The sequence below is a fragment of the Globicephala melas genome, chromosome 3 (assembly GCF_963455315.2).
Source record: "Globicephala melas chromosome 3, mGloMel1.2, whole genome shotgun sequence".
Taxonomy (NCBI): Eukaryota; Metazoa; Chordata; class Mammalia; order Artiodactyla; family Delphinidae; genus Globicephala; species Globicephala melas.
Window position 1 is genome coordinate 42,927,855 of NC_083316.1, and position 19,123 is coordinate 42,946,977.

The following is a 19,123-nucleotide window of genomic DNA, read 5'->3' on the forward strand; positions in this document are numbered from 1 at the left end:
AAGTGGGGAATACTCTTTGCTCTATACCACTTTGGCTTATGAAAGGTTTCATAGGAATGCTCTACTTTTGGATGGTGGGGGAAACCTGTATTTGTTACATATATATTCTACAAAACATGTCACCACAAATCTTATCCCATAGCCTATATTTATTATTGGCCATCACAGCAAAGCTCAGGATCTTTTAATATCCATCTTATGTAGTCACTTATCTACTTATTTGCTCTCTCAGCAATCATTCAACCAATGAGGAATATGGTTGAATGATTTATTTATTTATATGATAAACAGCTTATTATTTATCACTCACTGTCTTGGTGCTTGGGTGTGGGTGTTACAAATACAATTACAATAAAATAAGGTAATTTCTATAATGATTCAAAATGTAGTAGATACAGGAAAGAATGCAGTTTAAGTCTGCTTTAGGGAGGCTACAGGAATAGCCAAAACAAGAAAAGGTATAGGGCCACATACTGGGAAAAGACAAAAAGTTGGGGAAAATGACGAGAAGTTTAGGGTCAAAGAAAGAGATTATGAAAGCACATGCACAAGCAGTAATTAGAAGGCATGATCTACTGGACCTGATACTTGGTTTATGTAAGTGAAAAAGATATGAAGAAACTTACTACAATTGCACCTAAATTTCTGGCTTTGGCAAAGAGTTGTGGCATGGAACAAAGAAGGAAAAATGTATTTGAGAAGGGAAGAGAGGATGGCTGAAGTCATAGGCAGGGAATTTGAATAGGCAAATCAGAAAACAGTGCCAAGAACAGAGCTCTGGAGAATACAGAGCATTTAAAAGAGACCAAGAAGAAAGTACCAGACAGGGAGGAGACTCAGGAGAGTGCTGTTAGAAAAACAAACGAAGGGAAGAGACAGTTTCAAGGATGAACAGGCCAACAGGGTCAAATGCTGGGAAGCGTAGGAAAAAAAAGATGACTAAAAAGCATGCATTGGATAGGACAAGTAAGGGGTCTTCTGTGAGTGACACTAGAGAGGTTTCAGTGGAGTGGTGGGTTGGAAGCCTGGTTTGAGCAGGTTAAAGACTGAGCTGGAGGTATGGAAATGAGACTTCAAGGGTGGACTAGTCTTTACAGCAACCTGCCCGTAAGAGGAAGAACAAGTGAAGAAAGAGACCACATCCAAGTTTTGCCAGTGAAAAAGTAAACTCATTTAGAAAGATACACGATTCTTTTGGGATTTACAGAGTACAAGTGAAATCAGTCAGAGACAATTAAAGAAACAACAAAAAAGTAAGGAAAAAATTTTCTGTAAAGAAATAACCAAAGTCAGATAAACAACAATATAAAAATCATAATTTATGAACACTTCATTTATATGAATCCAAAGATGCACTTTAAACAAAATTTTAGCATATAAACTAAGCCCATTTTTAGTCTGATTAAATTTTAAAAAGAAAAAAGAGAAAAGAAGAAAGATCAAACATCATTATTTCTTACCAAACTTTGGTGTAGTAAAAGTGAATTCTGGACCATCCTTTCCACCTTCGTCTGTATATGCTGCCATTCGTACCATATACAAAGTGTCACTAGTCAAAGAGGACAGCGTATATTCTGTGTGTGAAGAATCCACATTCACAGCTGGAAGAAATCAATAAGTGTGCTTTATTCAACTACTCTTGCTTGGTTTGGCCTATATTTGACATTGTGAGTGTCTTAAAACATATTTTACTAGAAAACAATGTTTCTTTAATAGGACCATGAAAGCAACCATAAAGCATATTCTCAGGTATCTCTTTTCTGAGGATAATATGCTATACTAAGATGTATAACACAAGAAGGTGAGACAAATTAGTATTTAAAAGCTTAAGAAAAAACACCTGATTTTTAATAGCTGATATAGTTTTATTACCAGTTTCATTTCCAATGATGGTTCTATAAAATATAGTATAATTTCTGATAAATCCATTCTGAACATCAACAGGAAGTTGGTCCCACTCTAAGACAGCTTCATTTTTCCCCACTTTTTTTGTCCGGACAGTAGGTCCTTTGGAAGGTGCTAAAACAGAATAGGGTATTTACCAAATGAAAATCATTAGAATTTAGTAAATCATTAAGACTTCGTAAAATTTCATTATCATGAAATTATTTGAACATAGTAAGACATATCCTTATTTAAAAGGGATAAAATGTCTTTGTTAGTTAAAAAACAACATTTTTCAAAGAAAATAGGTCTGGACTTACGAGCTTGTTTAAGGTATGCCTTTATAGACTCGGGGAGTCCTGGTCCATCAGCATACACTGGAGTGACTGTTATCAAATAACATTTGCTCTCTGCTAGGTTTCCTAAAGTAAGAATAGTGGATTAAGCATTTTTTCCCCTATAGTGAAAAAAACCTAATTAATTCCATTACTTACTTTTACATTATAATTTCATGACCACTGAACTTTCTTTTATTTTTATTCATTTTAAAAAATTGAAATATAGTTGATGTACAACATATTTCAGGTATACTAAATAATGATTTGACGTTTGCATACATTATGAAATTATTACCACTGAACTTTCCTTTTTTTAAAACTGCAACTTTTAAAGTAAGCATTGCCTTTTGTTTACTGGATTCAAGCTTAACAGAATAAAACTGTTTGAAAATAAAAGGTTACTTTTATTGCCAATACAGTGAATAAAAAATATTTATACTGTCAATAAAAGTAATGATTGCATTTATATTCAGGATTTATAAAACACTGATCTCAAATTATCCTGGGTCTTCCTTAGAGTTTGGCAATTTTTGTACATTTTACCTACTTCTCTGAGAACTGCCTAAGTGCAAGATGTCACTAATCAGAGCTAGGGAAAGCGCTAATGGCTGTGGTTTGTCAGGTGACTGGGAAAAAAAGAATTAGTGTTACTTCTCCCAGAAAGTAACATAATTTTAAAAGAAAAAATTATCTTAAATGTTTCCTTTATTTATAATCTCTCCAGATTAACAAAGCAATCTATCTATCCCTTCAGCACGCAACAGCAAAAAGTTTCTTTTTGTTATACTGAAGTTTATACTTTCAATAAGAATTACATTTCCTTAACTATTATGCATGAAGTGACATACGCTTTTTTGATTTCTTAAAGAGAGTAATTTTCTTGATGATTCAATACTATCAAGAAGACAATATTTTTATATTCTGCTGTAATACAGTGATGTTTTATCAGGCCTACTGAGCTATGTGGGGATACCTGCAAAACCTGAAGGTCTCCAGAGCCTATGCTATGCTATAGTACAAGTTCCTATTGTCCAGTTATTATCAATCTATCTCCTCTCTAGCTCCACCTTGCTTTTATTTGGATAAGGTTGATAAACTAGACAACCAGGATTAGTAAAACTATATATTAAATAATAGGTTAATGAGGGCCAAACAGCCTATGTTACGAATAAAGCTCATTAAGTTTATGACTATATATAAAGATATACGGTATATCTTTGTTAACATGTTTTCTCTGATTAATCATATTATTTGAAGCTGTATTCTAATGGTTTTCCTTCTTTACATACAAACTGAATGCTTTGTTTTCTCTTTAAAGTTGTTGTATCACTTGATAAGTAGAATCTTACAATGAGAGCAACCCATTTTGGAGCTCTATAATACATTACTTTCTGTCCTTCATTAGTACTTGCAGTTTAAAAGACAAGGAAATCTAAGTTCTAGTTCTGCTTCGCTTCTTCAACAGCTATAAGAAGTTAATAAGCCATCTAGATGCTCAGGGAAAATATTTTCTCATTAAAGGATGAGGGAATTTAATAAGGTACAGAGATACTATTAGCAACAGAGGTTGAATTATCTTGTATTTATCTTACTTTAGTTTTGTGAACATTCCTTTGATGATCAAAACAACAGTGGAAGATTACAAGAAGATAGTATTAACCCCACTTAGTCCATAAACAGACGCTGCAGTTTAGAGAGGTTAAGTGTGACTTGCTGAAAGTCACAAATCTAGTACACAAGACGTAACTAGCAACTATGATAAACTGGGTATCTTTTCAATGGACCACAAAGCAGAAAAGAATATGTAAAAGAAAAATCTGTCTGAAGAGCTAGAAAAAGGACAGCAACTTAAATGTTTGTAGCCAGGTATACCTCTTAAATAGGTGCGATGTACAGTACCATCTTCTTGTTGCCAGTCTGGGATACAGGGCGATTTATCTGATAACACACACCACTCAAGTATATATCTGTTTACAGATTCATCTGGAGCAGTCCATTCTACCCAAAGCACATTGTCTTTGGGAAATGCTTTAAGATCCGTTATGGGGTGAGTAGCTTTAAAACAAAGTTTGAATACTGATATGATAAATGAACATTTAAAAATTTGATATTCCAATATTTTACATTCTTTTCCATAACCATGTGATCTTGCTATCACGTTTTTGTAGCATATAATATTAACATGTATTTACATGAATAAAAGCACTTTATTATAATTTACATGTAAAGTAAATAGTCGATTTATTTTGGAACTTAAATTCTTCCTTTCCCAAAGTTCTTCAAGTGTTCAAGTGTTTTGTGTACGTAAGTTGTAATGTTTTTTTCTTTGAAAGCTACAGATAAAGCTATAGAAAAACAATATATTTAAGTCATATACATATAAAGTTCCTAAAACATTAAAAATATATTTTAAAAAAGATAATCAGAAAATGCTTAAATGAATTAAGTAGCTTACTGCAAAGTTTAAGTGAGCCACAAAATGATCGACCAGGTTTGGCTGCTGACTGACTTCTAAAAATATGATCACTGTTGATACTGAAGAGACAGTCTTAGAATACTTACAATTTTTTTACAGGAGCCCTGTCCATACCTAACTACCCTTTCCCATTCATAAGTCAGGCTCCATCTAAGGGACACAAACCTTGAAAGCCCCAGGCAGGGATAGTTAAAACAGATGCATCTGATTTGCCAACCAGATTTCTTGCTGTCAGAGTTGCTATGTAGCGATCATTTGTGAGGTTTACTGTCAGTTTTGTGTCGTTAACTGTGTACTTTTGTAAACGTGATTTCCATCTTGTGAGAGTCACTTCATAATCCAAGATTTTTCCATTGGCTTCAAAAGGAGGCAATGTCTGTAATAAAATAATTTATTTTAAAAATGTGTTTCATAAATCTTGAATAAAGTTAATCAGTTTTTCTTCATGTTCACAAATTCTGCTATTATGTCAAATCTCTAAATATTTAATTGGAAGGGACTGGCAACCTTACTTTGAACTCACTACTGAAGTAAAACTACTATACACTGAATGAAGACTGACTTCAAAAAGCATGACGGGGGTTCCCTGGTGGCGCAGTGGTTGGGAGTCCGCCTGCCGATGCAGGGGACGCGGGTTCGTGCCCCGGTCCGGGAGGATCCCACGTGCCGCAGAGCGGCTGGGCCCCTGAGCCATGGCTGCGGAGCCTGTGCTCCGCAATGGGAGAGGCCACAACAGTGAGAGGCCCGCATAACGCAAAAAAAAAAAAAAAAAAAAAGCATGACATCAACTACGAGGGAAAGCACCATTCTCTTAGCCTTTTGTTCTCTACACAATTCTGCACTGTGGCTATGTTGGCCTAAATTATTTTATGTCTTGAGTATTTTTCTTTCTACCTTACTTTAGTATGATCCACTCATGAACATTTATGGAGTGCACAACAACTTTATTTCCTATTACCAGCATACACTTTGATTACCCAAAACATTGATTAATTATTTTCTATGAGGCACTGAGAAAAGTTTGGTAAAATCAAGGCCACTAGGACTTCCCTGGTGATGCAGTGGTTAAGAATCTGCCTGCCAATGCAGGGGACATGGGATCGAGCCCTTATCCAGGAAAGATCCCACATGTTGCGGAGCAACTAAGCCCATGAGCTACAACTACTGAGCCCGCGTGCCACAACTACTGAAGCCCGTGCACCTGGAGCCTGTGTCCTGCAACAAGAGAAGCCACCGCAATGAAAAGCCCACGCACCACAACAAAGAGCAGCCCCCGCTCACCACAACTAGAGAAAAGCCTGTGCACAGCAACGAAGACCCAACGCAACCAAAAATAAATAAATAAATTTATAAAAAAACAACAACAAGGCCCCTCTTCTCACATAACTTTCACGGAACTACACTGAAATATATATGAGGTATCACCTGTAGTTTAGGAACCTGACTTTTTAATAGTATATATAAAGCTTTGTGTTTCTATTTATTATAGTTATCAAATAGATATCAAAAATTAAGCTCCACTCATAACACCATATAAAATATATTATATGAAATAGAAGAATATAAATAGGCAATTTTTTTTTACCTTCCATATGAGTTGTACAGATCTACAGCCATGAGTATGAGATGGCTCTATCTTATACCAGAAGCTTGGTGCCTTGGATGGTCCTAAAGAAATGACATAAACTTTTTATTATAACAGTAAAATAAAGTCCTAGAAATTATTCTCTTACTTTGTTTTTAATATTCTTGCCCTCCAATCATATGGTGTCTCTAACTCTTTCTTTATACCAGCCTTTTCCCATCCCAGCATGATATGCCTGGGTCTTCCTTTAGTCAGGGTGATAGCTTGATGATTTAGAGTACATTGAAACTCTTTTGTAATCTTAAAATTTTAAAGGTACAAATATATCCTAAGCAATAACCAAAGATGTATCACTATTTCTTATTGCTAAAAATCAAACTGAAAAATCATATTTAAATACATGCTTAAAACCCCTAAATGCATACATTTAAGAACAGAAGACAAATTAAAATAAATGGAGTTAAATGTAGTATAAGTTTACTACCTTATGTTGGGATGAGTCAATGTAATGGGATATTATAAAAATGAATTCACAGGATTGTTGTAATAATCACCAACCATGTGAAAAAGCACTTTACAAAACATCAAGTGCTGATAATTAGGTTTTAAAAATTCAAAATTTTTATAAATATAATTGCAAAATATGGTATTCAACAGAATAAAAAAGGATCTGAATAAAATCTAAGCCGTGATGTGCTGATCATGAAGAGATAACTACAGGTGACAAAACAGAGAAAAGAGGAAAGGCAGACCATGAAGGCTGGGGAAAAAGCTGCTGGTACAGGGAGTTCAAATAGATATATACATGAGTACAGTGCAGAGCCCCAAAAGAATAAAGAACATGAAGTTATAAAGGAAATTTTATGGGCTGGAAATGGTTCCTAACATAAAGAGGACCTAGGAGCTTCTTTCACTAATTTGAAGAAAAGCATAATCCAATGGTTCATAACTTTTTGGACACCAAATATCTCTTTGATTTGACAAGGTTATGTACCATCGCTCCAGAAAATTCACACAAGTACTAACCACAATATTTTGTCAACGTTTTGAAGTAGTTCAAGAACTCCCCCAAACTGACCCAAGTACTTTTAAAGGCCCCAAGAATATCAGCTTAAGAATTCCTGACTGCGGCTTCCCTGGTGGTGCAGTGGTTGAGAATCTGCCTGCTAATGCAGGGGACACGGGTTTGATCCCTGGTCTGGGAAGATCCCACATGCCGCGGGGCAGCTGGGCCCGTGAGCCACAATTACTGAGCCTGCGAGTCCAGAGCCTGTGTTCCGCAACAAAAGAGGCCGCGACACTGAGAGGTCCGCGCACTGCGATGAAGAGCGGCCCCCGCTTGCCACAACTAGAGAAAGCCCTCGCACAGAAACGAAGACCCAACACAGCCCAAAATAAATAAATTAATTAATTAATTTAAAAAAAAAGAAAAGAATTCCTGACCAAGACAAAGGGATCTGATCGAGGATTCCCAAACAAGCAATAGTAGGATTACTTTCTTTCCTGGCATTTATCAAAATGAGAGAAAATTCTTGGTGGAGAAGGGGTACTTTACTTTTCTGCCTTTGACATTCTCAATTCATGTAACTCTCATGAAACCTCTGGAAGAGCTCCATGGAAGTGAAGGGATACAGGTGGTAGGGAAGGTTTTAAAGCCATGGCTGCTGCCACTGACACCTAAAGAGGGTGACCATGATAGGAAAATGTTCCCAAAAAACCCCCAAAAAACAAAAAAAAATACTATGCCATAGGATTATTTCTTGATGGCTACAGAAGAAATTATTAACATTAGCTGCTTTGGGGAAGGAATTTGATTTTACATTGTGTATCTTTTTATGCCTTTTGGATTCTATAGTAATATACACTGTATTATCATGAGAAAAAAAGGGAAAATGAAAATAAATCAACCAACCAAAATGCCAGGATGCTTTTCCAGAGGCTTATTAAGTACTGATAAAAAAGAAAAAATAAATAAAAACAATAGTACAAATATCTTTTTGATAGTGAGGGTCTAAAACACATTTTGCTAGATGGTGATTTTAATGATTCAGGATATGATTCTCTAGTTAGAGATATTTCTGGACTACTCTCCTTTAATAAAATGTTCTGGATTTACAAACCGTTAATGGTTTTCTCGTGGTATCTAAGACACTATTCCATAATTTTCTTTAATTAGGTATCAAAAAGATTTGTACTATCAATAATGCATATTAGATTTTATACTTGATATCCTTTAAGAAGTGTAAAATATCAGTTTGAATAAAATGATCACAAAATAAGAAGCAATGAGATCTGTATTATTAAAACCAGACATAATTTATAGTCAGAGTTCCAATGCTTTTTTCTTCATATACTTATTTACTTACTATCTTCATATGTGATCCCACTCGCTTCTTCACTCCAGTCACTCCAAAACCCTTTACCATCTTCCTTCATACAACGAATCCTAAACACATACTCTGTAAAAGGTTTAAGGTCCTGGACAGTGAATGAAGATCGGGTAGATGCTGTATCTTCAGGAGGAATCTGAAAACAAAGCAAATTGACCAAAAAAAAACCCCAAAGGTATTTATTATAGGTCTTCTAAACTGCCTAAGATTTTAAAAGCTAATTAATGAAATAAGACTAATAACTAATGAAAGAAGACTAATTTGACTCAAGCTCTGGAGAGAAATAAATGCAAGTGAATAAGCAGTCAAAATCAGTAAAGTTAATAGGTTTGGGAAATACAGAAACATCTATTACTAATCCTTTCATCCTTTCTTTTCTTTCTCTCTTTCTTCTATGCTCTTATAACACTCAGGGTCTCAGCAGGAAAAAGATGGAAATTCCAATCAGAATTTAATTCAAGGAGGGTTTACTATAGGAAGTATGGGCAGAGTGTAGGGAAACCTTAGATAGTATAGGCAGTACTCTGGGGCTTCTAGGTGCTACCACCTTTAGACCCAAAGGGATGAGGGGTGGTACCAGAACCTGGAAGAACAGGGTCACAAAGGGTTAACTTGAGAGGAGCAGTGACCTCAGGTTGAGACAGGAAAGCTCCAGGGAGGAAGCAGGGAAAATAAATATGCTGATCTCACTTCTCTCTCTCCTCTCTCTTGCCAGGACCCCTCCTCCCATTAGCTAGGAACTCACTAGGAAACTAGAGAGAACCAACAGATAAAGTCCATACAGGTCAGCATCTCAAGACAAAGAGTAGGGTGGAGAAGGGTACAGTGTAGATCTAGATAGGCAAAAGGAAGATATCCAGCCCAATTAAGAAAAACAAAAGCTATCTTTGTAGATAAACTTGGTTTTCAGGAAATAAAGACAGATAAGTAACAGGTTCTTTCTACCACTCTGCTCTGAGATTTCAAAACTGAATACCAAATAGGTGTCGAGTCTTTTTTGTACCAATGAATTAAGATTCTATGATATTAAAAAATATTTTGAAGAACTTCTGGTATGTATCCTCTCTGTACAATCCTCATGTACAACATGAAGCATTAATCCATTTTGGTTTGTTGCTTTTTCTGATTGTATTCTGAGCCCTTTAGATAAGTGGAATGGAGGACAGCAGTAGGAAGGTCATGGGCTCAATTCCCTTCTAAGCTCATTATTGCAACCAGAGAAACAAAGCAAAAGCATTTTGTTAGTGATAAATGGAGTTACAACAAAGAATAGTATGGGGAGCTCAATGCTATGATGATAGCCTTTTGAAAAGTTCCAAGTACTTCTTTTGCTGATAGCATCATCTTTGGGTACACTGTCCTTTTCCTTTTCAGTCTTACAATCCCTTCCTCATGGGCTGGCAAACTTTCTATAAAGGGCTAGACTGTAAACATTTTAGGCTGTGGGCCAGATGGTCTCTGTTGCAACTACTCAACTCTTTCTATGTAGCACAAAAACTGTCAGAGACAATATGTAAACAAACGTGTGTGGCTGTGTTCCAAGAAAACTTTATTTACAAAAACAGATGACAGGCTGAATTTGGCCTGCAGATGTCATTTGCTAACTCCTGCTCTACCTTATCTGCATAATCTCTTCATTTTTACTCCTCTACTTAATCTACTTCCTGTTATTTGTGGTCCTTTCACCTCTTGTCAAAAATGCTATTCCCTATCATCCTGCATCACTTCCATATTTCACTTAAAAGCTACTGTACTGAGCAAAATTGTATTTTCTATCTGGATGTCTTCCTGTTGGTCCTTGCTTGAGATACAGATCTAGAAGAAGTGTCAAGCAAAATACTTCACATAACCAGAAACTTAAGACATTCAGAAAATGATTGGGATTTTTAGGTTAGTGGGTTGCAAGAAAGACTATTTGAATAAACAGTAACTTTCAATTTACCTGGTTCCAAGTTGAGGCATCTCTGGTCCTATATTGAATGTTATATTTCAGTCTTATAAAACTCTTAATACTTGAGTTGATCCATGTCAATTTTAAAATACTAGACAGTTCCTCTGAGTTGCTGACTGATAAATTATGTGGTGGATTGGGCTTCACTAAAAAATTAAAATAGATCCAATAGATTATAACTTCTTATACAAAGGCAAATATACTCTTTAGATTTTATTTCACAGTATTCTTTTATTCTCACCAAATGAAATAATTTCTCTAAAAGCAATGCTATGCCATACTATATTAATGGAAAGGAAAGGCTCCTAAAGAAACTCTAGTTTTTTTCCTTGTCAGTTTATTACGTGTGTTAATCTTTTCAGGTTCAGATATTAAAAGACAGTTAAGTATTTATGATATATGAAATTTTAAAAAAGAATAAAAATAGAACATGTATATTATGATTACAATGCTATAAAATGTTTGATATTTGGACAAATACCAGAAGATAACAGTCAAAGTGAAAACAGCTGTGAGTGTGGTTGGATTATGGATATTTTTCTTTTTCCAAATTATTTTTAATGCTGTTGATAAAGTGAATTTGTAAAAGTCACTAAGATAATAAAATAAATGCTTGTTTCTACATTAATTAAACTTAAAACTAATTTATAAACCACTGTATATTCTAATAAATTCTCAAATTTAGGTTTATAACTACCTTTATCTACAGGATCAAAATTGATATGATCTGAGGTAACCTTCCCAAGAGCATTCTCTGCTTCTACCCAGACTTCAATGTTGACAAAATACACAGGAGAATAATCAACAGTACATGAGGTGCGGGTGTCACGTTTTGCTTTACAATCATCAAACTTCTCTGTTGCCCTAAATACAAAAATGGTAGAATCAGTCATTAAAAATAGATTTGAAAAAATTAGAGTGAAAAAGGTTACTTGAAAAGAGTTTGATGAGACCCAGATTATTATAGCTTAGAATAAAAAAGTTAATTATTATAGCTTAGAATAAAAAAGTTAATTCCAATAAGTTTAGAATAAACTGTTGAACACTAAAATCAAAATTTGTTAAAAGTTCACCTGTTTTTCTTTAAAACTGAGTTTGACCTGTATCTTAAAACACAAAATTATTTTCAAAATTTTACTCCAAGAATATCACATTGAGAATGTTATGCTCTATCCCCACTGACCTTTCTCTAAAAATTATTCATTTCCTGTGATATTAGTACTGTTTCTTTCCTTTCCTGAAACAAAATCTTTATTGTACCAGCAATGTCTTTCTTTAAGCACAGTATGCTTTTTCAGAGCACAGTATGCTAGGAGGTGATAGGGTAGGGATAAGAATTTCTATCACCCCAGAAAATTCCTTCAATCCCTTTCCAGTCAAACTCTGGAAACCACTTTCTGATTTCTATCACCATAGAAAATTTCAAGTGATGTGGCTATATTTATTCACATGTTTAAATTATGTATCAATTAAGAATATTTATATATATACTTGCTGTTTTTTAAAACAGAAGAATAAATCAAAACTAAACCAAAACAGGCAACTTCTAGAGCAGTGGTCCCCAACCTTTTTGGCACCAGGGACCAGTTTCGTGGAAGACAATTTTTCCACAAACCGGGGGTGGTGGGGTGGTGGTTTCAGGATGACTCAAGCACATTACATTTATTGTGCACTTTATTTCTATTATTATTACAATAATATATAATGAAATAATTATACAACTGGAGCCCTGAGCTTGTTTTCACTTGCCACTCACTGATAGGGTTTTGATGTGAGTCTGCAAGCAGTTGATTTATTATGGTCTCTGTGCAGTCAAACCTCTCTGCTGATGATAATCTGTGTTTGCAGCCACTCCCCAGCGCTAGCATCACTGCCTCAGCTCCACCTCAGATCATCAGGCGTTAGATTCTCATAAGGAGCTCGCAACCTAGATCCCTCACATGTGCAGTTCATAGTAGGATTTGCGCTCCTATGAGAATCTAATTCTGCTGCTCATCTGACAGGAGGCAGAGCTCAGGCGGTAATGCGAGGGGAGGGGAGCAGCTGTAAATACACATGAAGATTCGCTCGCTTGCCTGTGGCTCACCTCCTGCTGTGCAGCCCGGCTCCTAACAGGCCACAGACCTGGTCCGTGGCCTGGGGGTTGGGGACCCCTGCTCTAGAGGGAGGGAGGAAATAAGGTAAAGGACACAGGGAACAGAGACCTCTGTGAACATATCTTGTCTTAGAAGTTTGTGTGGGTTAATTTATTATTTTACACAATGAAGAAAATTCTTAAAAACAGAAAGCAAAATGAAACATATGAATTCTTGTATTGAGTTGGTGGTGTAACACACAGAAAGGAACTATTTCAAGTAACTCTAAAAGAGTAACTTAATTATGTCCTTAGTGAGAGAAAAACAACTTTAAAATTCTTTTTAGTAATCACATTGTTGGTGCTAATACTGGAATTGTTACTCTGTAGCTGTTTTGTTTACTGTGAAATAAAGCAAATGAATAATTATGTTGGTGTTGCTGGGAACTAAGGTTTTCAGCATAGAAGAAAGGCGATATAGATGTTAGATAGATGAATTAAGTAAAAACCTATAGTCTGGATTTTAAATTGGAAATACCAGTATGAGTTCACGATGTATTTTATCTTAAAAACATTCTTAGTTCTTTCCACTGAGAAACCCTAGAAACAACAACCCAGTAGCAATGAGATTCCCAACACCCAGACTGTAGTCTCTAAATAGTACTTCACACTAACTGGAACCATGACTACTTAGGAAATGGTTGATATTAAGATGAACCTGGAACATCATGTCACTTCAGAAATCAGGAAGCTATCAAAGACTAATGAAGCTGTGTCAAAAGGATGAGCCAATGTGAAAAGTTCCCACTAACCAAAGATGGGGCGATTTAAGTTTAAGAAGAATAATAACTGTAATGGATTAAAACACATCAAATATGTTTAAATATGAATCCATAATGAGGAGAAAAACCCCTTACATCTACCTTTGGAGGATGGTAGGGAACTAACTTATAAAACTGGTTAATAAAGGGAAAATATTAACACCATTTTGCTTCTCTTATATGAACTGTACGTCAGGGTAACCAATAGTTGATGGAGAAAAGCTTTCTTTAAGTATTTCGAGTGAAAAAAAAAAGAAGAAAAGGATAAAATACCATTATTTTGTACCTCATATATAAATAATGATCACTGATGAATGCTCAAACCTTTAAGTGAAAAACTAATGTGAAACAACATGGTTAAATTCCAAAACCATTCTGCTGAGTCATTAATCCTTTCACAAAAAGAGCACATACTTTATGATTCCATTTATATGACATTCTGGAACAGGCAAAAGTCTATAGGGAAGAAATGAGACAAGTAGTCGCCTTGTGGAATGTGGTGAAATAGGGTGGTGGTTGGGATTGACCGGGAAGGGGCATGAGGGTGTAATAGTACAGTAGTGTTCTATATCTTGACAGGGGTTTAAGTTACACAGATGTATATGCACTAGTCAAAACTCACTGAATAATACACTTAAGATATGTAAGTATATCTTGAGAGAAAAATAAATTTTCTTCTTTTCTTTTTTGGCCACACCATGCAGCTTGCAGGATCTTAGTTCCCCGACCAGGGATCGAACCTGCGCCCCCTGCAGTGGAAGCGGGAGTCTAACCACTGGACTGCCAGCGAAGTCCCAAGAGATACTGATACATAAATTTTACCTAAAAACAAAAACGTTCCTGTTTTTGTAAACATCTAGTTAATTAATCTAATTAATGGTGTAAATGCTGAAGTGATTAAGGGTGAAGTATATAAACGTCTGTAACTCACTTTGAAATGCATTAAAAAAAGATTGGTAGATGGAGACAAAGATGCACAGATAAATAGGTATGTGATAAAGCAAATATAGTAAAATGTTAATTGTAGAATCTAGGTAATGAGTATGTATAAACGTTCACTGTAAAATTCTTTCAACTTTTCTTTATGTTTGAAAAAAAACTAATGGGGAATTTTAAAATACCTGAAACCATTGCTCAAACTTAGCATAAGAAAATCAATCAAACATTATGTGGTTGTTCCTAATGGAAGTACACATACTCCTATGAATTATTTTTGAAAAGAAAAAGAAAATCTAATTAAGATTCTAGATCTAATGGCAAGTTTTAGGAAAAAAAGGGACAGAGGAATGTATTAAATCATGTGTAACCATTATTTTAATAACTGAATTGCAAAGAGAAAGAAGAGAGAGAGAGGTGGAAACTACGGTTAAGAGAGACAAAACATATGAATTGGCAATATATGGTGACTATTTACATCTTGAACAAATGTAAAAATACATACATATATCTATGAGACAAGCGGGAAAATCTGAACACTGATTAAAAATGTGACAATATGAAAGTATTTTCAATTTCATTTAGGTATGTCATCATGTTTTTTTAAAAAGTGTCCTTATCTTTTAGATAGATGTACTAAAATATTTATGGATATGACAATATGGTGTCTAGATTTTCTTTAAAACAATCTGGGGTGGGGTATATATAAAATAAGACTGGTCATGAGCGGATCATTGTCGAAGGTGGATGATGAGCACATGAGGATTTCTTACACAATTCTTTCTACTTTCATGTTTCAGATATTCTAAAATAAAAAGTTAAATAAAATGTTTAAAACTTTGCATTTAGTATTACTACTTGACAAAATAAAAATTCTAGCACCAAAGGCTAACTTAATAAATGCAATGCATAACAAATTTAAAATAACTTGCCATTCAGATTTTAAAGTGTAGTTTGTTTCCAGGTGCGTTTCCCTTCCAGGATCCCACTGACACATCATTTTCTTTCCTTCGTTCACAATGCAACTCAAATTTTTAGGTTTTTCTGGAGGCACTAAAAGGGAGAAATTAGAAATTTTCAAAAAGCTTTATATTCACAAATAACATGCAATTTATATACTACTCTAGACATTTAAAACAACCTAAATTAGATAGAATAAAACAAACCCAAGAAAAAAGGACATAATGAAAGACTGGTGATTAAAAAATTAATTTCTTTTCTATTTAAATTCAAATCTTTTAGATAGTAACATACATTTTCTATCATAATTATCATCAATAGGTATGTTTCAAATTAATTTTCTACACAAAATCAACTTTCATTTATAGCTGGACATTATCAACTGACTTCTCCATTAAATGTATTTTAAAATAATATTTGAATGTTAGGAAGAGGCAATTAAATAGAAGCAAAAATGATTCATTTATATTTCTCTCCCTATTGCCTTCCCAAACTCTGCTGGAGGAAAAGCAAATGCCAAAATTATAGTTTTAGGTGATCCACAAATTTGGTAATCCATTCTTGGATCATACTAAGTTTACTTATTTGCCTCAACACGGAAGAAGGACTCTCTCCAGTATTTATTCACCTTCTTCAGGTAGTTGCTTTACACTGCACTTTCTCAGTAACTAAGGGAAATTGAAACTTACTATGAATACAGTCACAGATTTCAATTCAACATTTTTTGGGGGTGTCTAATGTCAAAATAATTTTCCAGAAAACTGACAGATACTTGGCTTTCAGGAAAAATATAAAACTTGTGTTACTCTTTAGGTTTTTTGTATATTTGTAATGCAAATGCAGTTCTACTTCTAAGCTCATTAAAAAAAGTCCAAAACTCACTGAGCTGACAGTTTCTGCATTTCATAAAGACCAATAGACAACAGACATTAAAGTTGTAATTCAACAGTCATGACAAAGTCTGAAATGAGAAAAAAGTAAAACACTTACGGCCTGAAATTATTCTGATTCCATAAACATTCTGATCAATTTGTCCAAATGTACGAATGTTGCAAGTGAGTTGAATATTTAATAAAGATATATCTGTAAATGTGACACTAGATGCTGTTCTGTTTATGACAGTATATTGTTCAAAAGGAACAATAACATGGTTTGTTTTCCAGAAAATGTAATTAGCATTCACATGAAAATAATCCATACATTTTTCCTTTAGCACACAAACTGCTGTGAAATTAGAACCAAGTTGTACAACTGAAGATTCAGGGTGGATATGACCACATGGATCTAGAAGTTCTCCTGAAAAGGAACAATAACAGAAAATATAAAAATGGACTGAACTTTTCTGGTACAAAATGATATTCTGTATCAATGCAGTTCCTCAATCTTCATTAAAATATCTCTAAAGACACAAAAAAAGAAGAAACACTGTGAAATTTAATATGATCAGAACTTAATGTCTAAATTTGTAAAGAAATATACAAATTATACGGCAGATGGAGCTGGATTTAAAAAAAAAACCTATGCAATCTTCAGCCCTTTTTATAATATTTTAACTTTGTTTAGGAAACAGTTTGCCTGCAGCATGATTCATATTTGCTCTGCCCCCAATCCTGTTTCTCGATTCAGACCCAGTGTCTAAATTAGACTCTCCAGAAGACAGGCAGTGGTCTCTGCTCTTCGCCAGTCCTGAATTCCTTTGGAGGTGCGAATGGGGGCATGGAAAGATAGTCTACATTGTTCATGTATCAAAATCAGACAAAAAGGAAAGAGCAAGGGAGCAGTAAAAAACAGAAAGACTAGAATAAGATGGCCAAATACATTGGTTTTCACAATAAGTATATGGGATAAAATCTCATATTAAAAAACAAAAAATTAAATTGTATAAAAAAATAAAATACAACCATATGCTTCATCTATCACCTACTCCATGTTGATGACATCTAAACCCCTGTCTCTGGCTCTAACTTCCTAAGTTTTCAATGGCTTATAAGACATCCACCTGAGATATTCTGTAAGTACTTTAAAATGAACATGTCTAAAGCTATATGCATCATAGTCCCTTCCAAATTTATTCTTTCTTATTCTTATTTCTCTACCTCTGCTAACAACACCACTCCCATCCAGCCATCTAGGCTGGATAACCTTGTAGTCCCCTCTCTCTAATTAGCCTCCTCCCCTGAGTCTTCTGTATTCTTAGTATGTATATCAACCTCTTCTCATCAACCCTATTTTGGCTGCTGGTGCTTAGGCCATCATATTATACCACAGTCTGATCTCCTTCTAGTTTATCTTACATACAGCTGCCAGAGTTACTGTTCAAAAATGAATATGCCATTTCCCTATTTTAAATTATTTAATGGCTATCTAGTACGATCAAAATAAAATTCTCAAATATTTGGCATGATTCTATTCTCTTTCTCTATTCTCACTGTCCAGAAACTTAAGGCAGCTTTCTCTGGTGAATGTCATTTACCAATGGGATTTGAAGTTCTATCTGAGCTTCAATTTCTTCACTTGGAAAATGAAGTTAATAATGCTATCTTTTTTTAAAATTTATTTTTATTTATTTATTTTTAACATCTTTATTGGAGTGAATTGCTTTACAATGGCGTGTTAGTTTCTGCTTTATAACAAAGTGAATCAGTTATACATACACATATGTTCTCATATCTCTTCCCTCTTGCGTCTCCCTCCCCCCCACCCTCCCTAATAATGGCTATCTTGAAAAGATTTTTGAGATTAGAAATTAGTTATGTAAAGAACCTACTACAATGCCTGGTATTCAACAGGCCTCCAATAAATGGTACCCTATCATCATTACTACTACTCTCCAGACACAAGTAATCTAGTCACATTGATGGGGTCTGGAAGGGTCTCTTAGAGGTGACTGGTTCTAGCGGTTAAGGTAGAAGACATACAGAATCAGAGAATTACGAAACTGAGAAAAACCTTGGAGATCATTTACTTCAACCCTTTATTTTATAAAGAACACTGAGATACTTTTACCGAGTCAACCTCAAGTACCAGGCAGATTCTTTCAATTCCCAACTTGGTCCCAAGTTAGACCGCACAAAGGATAAAACTACTTTAAAAAGCTAAACAATTATCTTCTTATTCCATATCTCTCATAAAACCCATAAGGCCCAGAGTCAGAATGTTTATTTCTTTGTTTCAAAACCTATGATGTGGCCTATTTACATGACCTTGCCATTATTTATACATGTCTATGGCAAGTCCCAGTGCACAAACTACTCTAAATTTCTATCTGTGGCATACTAATAAGTTACCTTGTGATACTGAGCCAGTCCTTAAAACTCCCTTGACCTTACTTTACTCCTTGGTAAAATCATTCCTGTTTTAATTTCTCTATAATATTTAGAGGGAACAGTACCTATGAAATATATACTTCAGAGTACTAAAGAACGTTAAGACATAACCAGAGACTAAATAACAATTTTTAATCACATAGAATAAGAGAAATACTAGAAATGGGCAAATGTTCCAGTTTTCAAAGTGAAACACAGGCTCACTAAAACCACCCCATACCAAACTAAACTCATTTTTATAGGACTACTAGGCTACTTGAGATCAAATTTTAAAAAGAGTATTTTAATTTAAATAAAGGTATTTAATAAAGTTAGTTGGAATATTCATGTAGACAAGATGAAGAACTGTGGATTAGAATACACTATAACAGATATTAGGGGC

General features: G+C 34.6%; 1 protein-coding gene across 2 annotated transcripts in view; it reads right to left on the reverse strand.

Moving 5' to 3' along the window:
* The window catches only part of IL6ST (interleukin 6 cytokine family signal transducer), a 49,327-nt gene that overhangs the window by 12,653 nt on the left and 17,551 nt on the right, over positions 1–19,123 (reverse strand). For both annotated transcript variants that reach the window (XM_030843495.3, XM_030843500.3), the window contains 11 exons: positions 16,406–16,711; positions 15,388–15,508; positions 11,322–11,488; positions 10,616–10,770; positions 8,650–8,809; positions 6,284–6,366; positions 4,864–5,074; positions 4,095–4,277; positions 2,205–2,306; positions 1,873–2,019; positions 1,461–1,601 (listed from right to left, as the gene is read on the reverse strand). In XM_030843495.3, the coding sequence (XP_030699355.2) occupies positions 1,461–1,601; positions 1,873–2,019; positions 2,205–2,306; positions 4,095–4,277; positions 4,864–5,074; positions 6,284–6,366; positions 8,650–8,809; positions 10,616–10,770; positions 11,322–11,488; positions 15,388–15,508; positions 16,406–16,711 (1,776 nt within the window). The remainder of the gene's footprint in view (positions 1–1,460; positions 1,602–1,872; positions 2,020–2,204; positions 2,307–4,094; positions 4,278–4,863; positions 5,075–6,283; positions 6,367–8,649; positions 8,810–10,615; positions 10,771–11,321; positions 11,489–15,387; positions 15,509–16,405; positions 16,712–19,123) is intronic.